General features: G+C 51.9%; 1 protein-coding gene across 4 annotated transcripts in view; it reads right to left on the bottom strand.

Annotated features, from left to right (window-relative positions):
• Positions 1 to 269: 269 nt before the first annotated feature.
• The window catches only part of LOC118224587 (cadherin-20-like), a 65,217-nt gene continuing 57,366 nt past the window's right edge, over positions 270 to 8,120 (bottom strand). For all 4 annotated transcript variants that reach the window (XM_035412117.1, XM_035412118.1, XM_035412119.1 and 1 more), the window contains 6 exons: positions 7,907 to 8,120; positions 6,196 to 6,332; positions 4,383 to 4,504; positions 3,100 to 3,217; positions 2,413 to 2,664; positions 270 to 846 (listed from right to left, as the gene is read on the bottom strand). The exon at positions 7,907 to 8,120 is cut by the window's right edge and continues 40 nt beyond it. In XM_035412117.1, the coding sequence (XP_035268008.1) occupies positions 305 to 846; positions 2,413 to 2,664; positions 3,100 to 3,217; positions 4,383 to 4,504; positions 6,196 to 6,332; positions 7,907 to 8,120 (1,385 nt within the window). In that variant the 3' untranslated portion in view covers positions 270 to 304. The remainder of the gene's footprint in view (positions 847 to 2,412; positions 2,665 to 3,099; positions 3,218 to 4,382; positions 4,505 to 6,195; positions 6,333 to 7,906) is intronic.

Raw genomic sequence — 8,120 nt, 5'->3', positions numbered from 1 at the left:
GCCCCTGCGGCCTGCGGGACAAGCATCGACGCTCCGCCCCCTGCTGCAAGAACACTCCCCCTGCGTTTTCTCGGTTAGAAAAAAATTTAAAATAAAGGGTCTCCATAGAAACAATGTTGCGGTGGGGGGGGGGAGTTGAGATTGGAAGTTGGTGAATCCACACCCAACGGCTGTAGAGGAGGTGGCTGTGGCTCGGTGGGCGGGGCCTGCGTAAAAAAAGGAGGGGGGGGGGTGGGAGGGGCCAAACGGGCGGGGGGGGGGGCGGGGCAGGAGGCGGGGGCGCGGCGGCTGGCAGGTTCTCGGGCTACCACAGCGGGTTGGCGCTCTCCAGCGCGCCGTACATCTCGGCCAGCTTGCGGAAGCGCGGCCCCCAGTCGCTGAGGTAGTCGTAGTCGTGGTCGGCGCCGGAGCCGCCCGACTGCAGCGAGCTGAGCGAGCCGGCCACCGAGCCCGCGCCCTCGTAGGCGTAGGTCTGCAGCGAGTCGTAGGGCGGGGCGCAGGGGTCCCCGTCCGCCTCGCGCAGCTTGGCCAGCACGTAGCCGTGCACGCTGCTGCCGGCCCCCCGGCCCACGCACGCCTGCGGCACGTAGCGGGACAGGCTCTCGATTTCGGGCAGCATGTCCTGCCGGCTCTTGCCCAGGGGCGTGTGCGCCGCCCCCGCCGCCGCCGCCGCCGCCGCCGCCTCCCGCGGGTTCCACATGGCAGCGATGTCGAAGGCCTCGGTGTCCTCCTCGCCCCCGCCCTCGTCGTCGTAGCGCACGATGTTCTCGTGGACGTTCTCCTCCTCGTCCGACAGGTAGGGCTTCTTCCGCTGGCTCCGCAGGGACAGGATGAGCAGGATCATCACTGCGAGAGAGAGAGAGAGAGGGAGAGAGAGAGAGAGAGAGAGGGAGAGGGAGGGAGGGAGAGAGGGAGAGAGAGAGAGAGAGAGAGAGGGGGAGAGAGAGAGAGAGAGAGAGAGAGAGAGAGAGAGAGAGAGAGAGAGAGAGAGAGAGAGAGAGAGAGAGAGAGAGTGAGAGGGAGAGAGAGCGAGAGAGACAGAGAGAGAGAGAGAGAGAGAGAGAGGGAGGGAGGGAGAGAGAGGGGGAGAGAGAGAGGGAGGGAGGGAGAGGGAGAGAGGGGGAGAGAGAGAGACAGGGAGAGAGAGAGGGAGAAAGAGGGAGAGAGAGAGAGAGTGGTCAGAGCGAGGGAAACCGCACAACACTACACACACACACACACAAAAAAAACACAGTTGCACACATAAATTCATCACGTACACAAGCATACTATACTCCTTGCTGAGGGATATGCATTTTATTATCTGAAGTGGGATGAATGAATTCCAGCGGCTAATCCTGAAATAACAAGCACACGAGCGCTAATTAGGGTAACGCTCAGCTAAAAACACTCTGAGGTGACCTAGTAAGCAGTTCTGACTGCAGTGTGAGTATAATGAATGGGGACCTGGGCTTGCAGGTTCCAATCCTAGGCGAGGCACTGCTTCTGTTGTCCTAAAGATGCTAAAACTAAATTGCTTCAGTAAAAATGGTATCTCTGTAAATATACATGACACTTAAAACATACACCGCGTTAGTTGCTCTGCCGAACGGCTGATTGCGATGCATGTAATACCAAAGCAGAATTAGCGATCGGGTTTAAAAATAAATGAATAAGTGAAGGTGAATGTGATTCATTCCCGTTTCAGCGCTCAGTGAAAGCCACAGCCAGCCCACCGCACCGTTCTCAAATGTGAATAATGCAGTGTTTCCCCCATTTTCATGAGCCCGTGGCTCGCTTCATTTGCGAATGCGTTCCCCTGACTCACCGTTTGTTAAAACGTAGCCTGACATTTTGTTCAAACAGGAAAATAAGAAGTTTAGTTTAACGTGTGTCAAAACAACCGCGTGTACTGTGCACTGCAAGTAGCGCAATGTGTGAAAAGAGTTTAATGTGACACATCCGCAACACATCAATTTAGCAATGTATTTCACACATAAAATGAGTGCTTTGTTGTGAAGCGCAATACCTTTTCATTGGTTCAAACAAGTGAATGATTGACGCAAATTGTAGCTGCGCCTATTTTTGGCACCAGTACGCCTCCCTCAACCTTATTATTATTATTATTATAAGAGTGAATGGTGAGTGAATGGTGTTTGTGCCCTGCGACAGATTGGCGGCCTGTCCAAGGTGTATTCCTGCCTCTCGCCCAATGCATGCTGGGATAGGCTCCAGCACTCCTCGCGACCCTGCCCAGGATAAGCGGGTATAGATAATGGATGGATGGATGTATTATTATCGTAAAACAGGAGGGAACCGCTATTATACTGGAACCGCTATTGCTGAACCTGCACTTTTCGTACGTCGCTTTGGACAAAAGCGTCTGCTAAATAAATGTAATGCCTGTCAGCAGGGGGCGCTGTGGGAGCTCACCCAGCAGGACGAAGATGCAGGCGAGGATGGCGATGAGGGCGCCGCGGCTCAGGCTGACGGGCAGCGTGTAGGCCTCGGCGTTGCAGGAGAGCACGCTGCCGTCGGCGTCGCAGCTGCACACGCGCACCGTCAGCGTGCCCGTGCCCGTCTGCACCGGCGGCTCCCCGTCCGAGATGAAGATGGGCAGGTAGTACACGCTCTGCGCCAGCTGCGAGAAGCCCCCGCGCCGGGTCAGGATCCACGCCGAGTTATCTGACCGGGGGGGGGGAGGGGGAGGACACGGTCAGGCTGTGTTTCACACGCTTTGTGAATTCAGTTGAGTAGAGAGAGAGAGTGAGAGAGAGAGAGAGGGAGATAGACAGACAGAAATATGGAGAGAGTGAGAGAGAAAGAGAGAAAGAGAGGGCGAGAGAGAGGGAGATAGACAGACAGAAATATGGAGAGAGTTAGAGAGAGAGAGAGAAAGAAGGAGTGGGAGTGAGGAAGATAGAGATAGATTGAGAGTAACAGAGAGAGGGAGAGGGAGAGAGACAGGTAGAGGGGGAGGAAGAGCAAAAGTCAGGAGAGAGAGAGAGAGAGAAAGAGAGGGGGAGACAAAGTGAGAGAGGGGGAGAGAGAGAGATGCGGTACATGAGTGTCTCCAGGCTTGGCTGGGACGCCCTGCTGGGTTAATTGCCGGGCGGGTACCTTGGTTGTCCCGGAGGGTGAAGTTGGGGTTGTTGGCGGCCTCTGGCGCCAGGCTGTAGTAGAAGTGCTGACCTCCGAGGGGCTCGTCTGGGTCCACAGCCGTTACCGTCTGAATCAGCTAAAAAAAAAACACAAAAAAAGGAGGAGTCAGGACCCCTCTTTAACAGCCTGAAACACGCTCCTGATTTTAGCGCTCAGTAAAATAAGAGCGCTCTAAACTCTAAAGGGGCACGCCTGATCCCAATTGCACTCTTGCGAATTCTGTTAGCGGTGACTGATCACTGACAATTTTCTAGTGGATGAAGCTGTATGTAGAAAGTGTAGTTAACCTACAGTTAATCTCATCGACTGCCGGGCGCACCAGGCAGAAGCAGACTCCCCCCCCCCCCCCCCCCCCCCCCCCCCCCGCCTCTGAGATCTGCTCAAGGTGTCTGTCTGTCAGTCAGGGGAGGGGAGGGTTCTGTGGGGGTCTCAGCTCTGGGGTCTGTGTAAAGCTGCCTCGTGACAGTCTGTGTTTTAATAAGTGCCATAAAAAGAAAATTGAATTCAATTGAACAGTTGGTGCGTGTCAGTGTCTTTGTGTAAATAATATAAAAGCTAGCTGAAAGACATAAAGGTCATTATTGTGTGTGTGCGTGTGTGTGTGTGTGTGCGTGTGTGTGTGTAGTTTGTGTCTAAATAGGAGGAATGCCAGCTCAGAGATGTGACGGTCAGCAGTTCTCCTTCATTCCTCATTAGTTCTCATCACAGTAAAATCTGGTGTTAATTTGCCATTAACAGGGGTCCATAAAGGACGGGGCGGTGATGTAACTATTCCCAGAGTGGCCATGCCGGTAATGGTGTGATCATGGTGGAACTGAAAGCCTGCCATTCTGGCTCTCACGTGTGCCGCCATTCGGGCTCTCAGGAGTGCCGCCATTATGGCTCTCGGGAGTGCTGCCATTACGGCTCTCACGTGTGCTGCCATTATGGCTTTCACGTGTGCCGCCATTATGGCTCTCAGGTGTGCTGCCATTATGACTCTCAGGAGTGCCGCCATTATGGCTCTCACGTGTGCCGCCATTATGGCTCTCAGGAGTGCCGCTATTATGGCTCTCACGTGTGCCACCATTGTGGCTCTCAGGAGTGCCGCCATTATGGCTCTCACGTGTGCCACCATTACGGCTCTCAGGCGTGCCGCCATTATGGCTCTCACGTGCGCCGCCATTATGGCTCTCAGGAGTGCCGCCATTATGGCTCTCACGTGCGCCACCATTACGGCTCTCAGGCGTGCCTCTGCTTACCTGGCCAGCCTTGGCGCTCTCGCAGAGGAAGGCCTCGTTGAACTGCGACAGCTCGGGCGCGTTGTCGTTCACGTCCAACACCCTCACCGTGACGGACACGCTGCCGATTTGGGAGGGATTATCTGCGGAGAGAGACCAGACCAGTGCGGCTCAGCATTAACTCGCTCAAACGACTGGGGCGACTGGCTAATTCAGCGATTTAATCCTGTTGACATTCATTCAAGTCGCAGGTGGTGCTCTTTTGAAGAAATATATTAACAATAACGGCAATTGTAATTGGTTTTTATAATCTCAGGGTTCGCATGATGCCCTTGAGCGCATTAGGGTGCTCCTTCCACAAAAGATTATAATGCTTTTATCCCTGGTAGTGAACTGCGATTTGCATACCTTAATGGGCAGCATAATTGGCAGGAGAAATGCAATTAACAAATCGCTTTTACAGGATTCATCAGTCAATCGATAAATCATTCACTCGCTCGATCCACCCCCTGCCTGGTGACCCCCCGGCCCTGCTGTCAAGGGGAAACTATAGACAAATGTTCAATGTTAAATCAACTCCACGGCCAGAGTGGACTCATACAAACTCTGCAAGAGAAATTTGCACGCGACATTTCACTCCGTGGGCTGTTTACTCTGCTCTTTTTCTTTTTCTGAACTTTTCTTTTTCCCCTGTCGTCGTTCCGCTTTCTGAGTTCACTTTTCCACCTCTCTGTCTCTCCCAGCGAGCAAAGGGAAAAATACAGAGGGCAGCTGACTCCCCCCCCCCCCCCCCCCCCCAACCCTGCTGGTAAAAGGTCAGCGGTGTAAAGGTCTGAGGCAGAGATTCATCTCCCAGAGGTTGTTATTCCATCCTTTTTTCGTCTCATTCTCTGTTTATTTTTCCCCCCTCACTCAACCACTTTTGTTCTATTTTTTAGCTCTCTTCTCTCTTTTATCTCGATTTTTCTCACATTATCAATTTCTCTTTGAAATTCTGTTTTTCTTTTGTTGGCTTGACAATCACTTTTTTTTTTTTTTATGCCGAAAGCCAAATCATATGATTAGTTATTATTTACTAACACACGAAAGTGATATGTTCATTTTCTCTCTCATCTCTTTTTTTCTCGTTCGCTCTTCCTCTTCCGTGCCTCCTGAAGCATGAACAGGAGAACGGTCCGCTGGGGCAAATTTCCCCCAAAATACCCCAAAACCCCATCCCCCACGCTTGCCAGCTGGGTCATACCAAATACCTCGCTAACCGGCCCACAGATTTAAATGGTGAAAGAATTAAAGAAAAAAAATCTGAAAAAATAACCTCATAGGTCTGCAACCAGCCATGCCCAGGTATCCATCTATTAAAATCGCATTTCTTTAATCATCTTAATTTATACTTAATTAGCCTGGGGCAGTTGACCGTTTTCAGCATGGATGTTATTTAACCCAGCAAACACTAGAATGTTCAGCGTTGAGTGTATTTGATCACACTCATATAAACTCTGTGAGCTGATTGGACACTGAGCGTATTGCTGAGCATGTTACAGCTGTTAGCTCAAAGGCAAATTTTCAGATGTCATCACTGGACAGGTACGAAGTATCTTCAGAACAAATGCATAGATAATCAACACATCTAAGTAATATGCCCAGTGTGAATTCAACTTCAATATGCTGAATGAGTTGAGTAGGGATGGTATGTACTCTGTAAGAGTTGATTTAACACTGGACATTTTACTGTGTAAAAATGGCAGAGGTGGACATACATATTTGTGAATAACGACCCTTGACCTCTTTGGGCGGGGAGGGGCGGGGCGGGGCGTGGCCGGGGACAGTGACATACTCATCTCCATGGCGAGGACGGTGATGTTGTGCCAGGCGAGCTCCTCGCGGTCCAGCGGCTGCACCGTCATCAGCATGCCGGACGTGATGTCGATGTAGAAGTGCTTCTCGGGGTCACTGGCCCTCTCGATGGAGTACCTGTCCGTGGGTAACAAAAAGCTGTGATGTCACGATCCACACCGTAAACCATTTTTTTTACCCGCCCGAGCCCTTCTAAACACATTTTAAACATTTTCATTCGCTCCTGTATTAAAGACCACGGGACACATTGCCAGGACTTCTCACCCTGCACATAACCAACCATCGTGTGCTGCAGTATAGGAGGTGTGCATTAGAAGACCAGCAGAGGGACAGGAGGAGGAGGAGGAGGAGGAGGAGGAGGGAGGAAGAGGGAAAGAGCCGGGGGGAAAGAGGGGAGCTGTTTATGAATTTTAGAAGGATGTGGAGAGACCCTGTGCTGCCACACGCTGGGAACTGAAGCGGGGCCAGCATGGAATTATGGGTAGGCAGCCGAGAGATCTGAGGGTGCCCCGACACCCCCCCCCTTCCCCCCCCTTCCCCCCCCAGGGGGTCTCTGCCTCTGTACACTGTCCCCTTGTGATGTCTGGTCTCCCAAACCACCTTTCTCATTCTCTCGCCCTCTCTTTCTACCTTTCCCCTGCTCTGTCTCTCCTTCCTTCTACCTCTGCCCCCCCTCTCTCCTTCCTTCCCCCTGTCTCAGTGAGTTGGCGCGCAGTTATTCGCTGGCTTTTTGATCGCGGCTGACTCTCTGAGCTTTTTGGGGGCCCCCTGCACTCATCTCTAGGCCTGTGCGGCATGCAGAGAGCTGGGAGAGAGAGAGGCAGACCAGGACAGGCACAGAGACACAGAGAGTCCCCCTGAAGGACTGCTATTAATGTCCCTGTTACTGCAGGGAAACAAAGTGGGTACAGAACATACCGTAGCACTGCGTTCTGTTCACATGTGTTCTGTGCATGCACGTCCACATAAACACATAAACTAACACAACACACAGAAAATAAATCAAATGTAAAAATAAAATATTTTGCCTTGATGCACAATTTACCCATAGCATCACTGTAATAAATATGATATTGAGACATTGAGCGTATTGCAAATCTCTCTAATTAAAACCTGTGGTGAAATCCCACAGTGGAGCATGGCCTTATGGGACACATGCAGAGTGGGCTGGGGGTAATCACCACTGCTGTATCTATCCACACTTGGGAGTTTTGGCACAGATTTGCACTCCCAGTGCACACCCTGTACAATGCTGCCACCCACAGAGAACATGGCAGTACTGCAAGTGCACAACTGCCATTTCTGTAAGCCTTCTCTCGGTCTGAAGTTATCACAGATAAAGCAGTAAAGTAATCCAGGGGAGGCAAATATTGCATGATCACACATTTGATTCTTCAACATCTGAATTTATCTCTCTTAATTCACAAACGAAGGAGAAATACTAATAGGCTTTACTCAGCCAGGTCAGTGATCAAGCAACTCAAGTTTTTTTTTTTTTTTTTTTCTTCTTCTTGAGAAATGCTTTTAAACCATGGGCTTCATGGAGTATTTAAGGAGGTGTAATGTCCTTGGTGGACGGTGGACCTCGATCAATTTCTGGGTCACACGAGGAGGAGCCGAGGACGGATGAAATAGGCGAGTGGAATTAGCCAGATGCATGCTGGTCCTGAGAAGGCCCCCCTGTCCCCCACCTGATGGAGTTGTTGGCCACGTCGGGGTCACGGGCGAAGACGGTCTTGAAGACGGTGCCGATCTCCAGGTCCTCCGGCACCTCCACGAGGTAGGAGGGGGCGTCGAAATCGGGGGGCTCGTCCACGTCCTCCACGCTGACGTGCACGATGGTGACGTCGCTGAAGGGGCCCCGGCTGAGGAAGCGGGGGTCCAGGTGCGTGTTGGCCCCCTCCA

The sequence above is a fragment of the Anguilla anguilla genome, chromosome 4 (assembly GCF_013347855.1).
Source record: "Anguilla anguilla isolate fAngAng1 chromosome 4, fAngAng1.pri, whole genome shotgun sequence".
Classification (NCBI taxonomy): domain Eukaryota; kingdom Metazoa; phylum Chordata; class Actinopteri; order Anguilliformes; family Anguillidae; genus Anguilla; species Anguilla anguilla.
The sequence above is the reverse complement of the archived record's forward strand: the minus strand, read 5'-3'. Positions and strand labels throughout refer to the sequence as shown.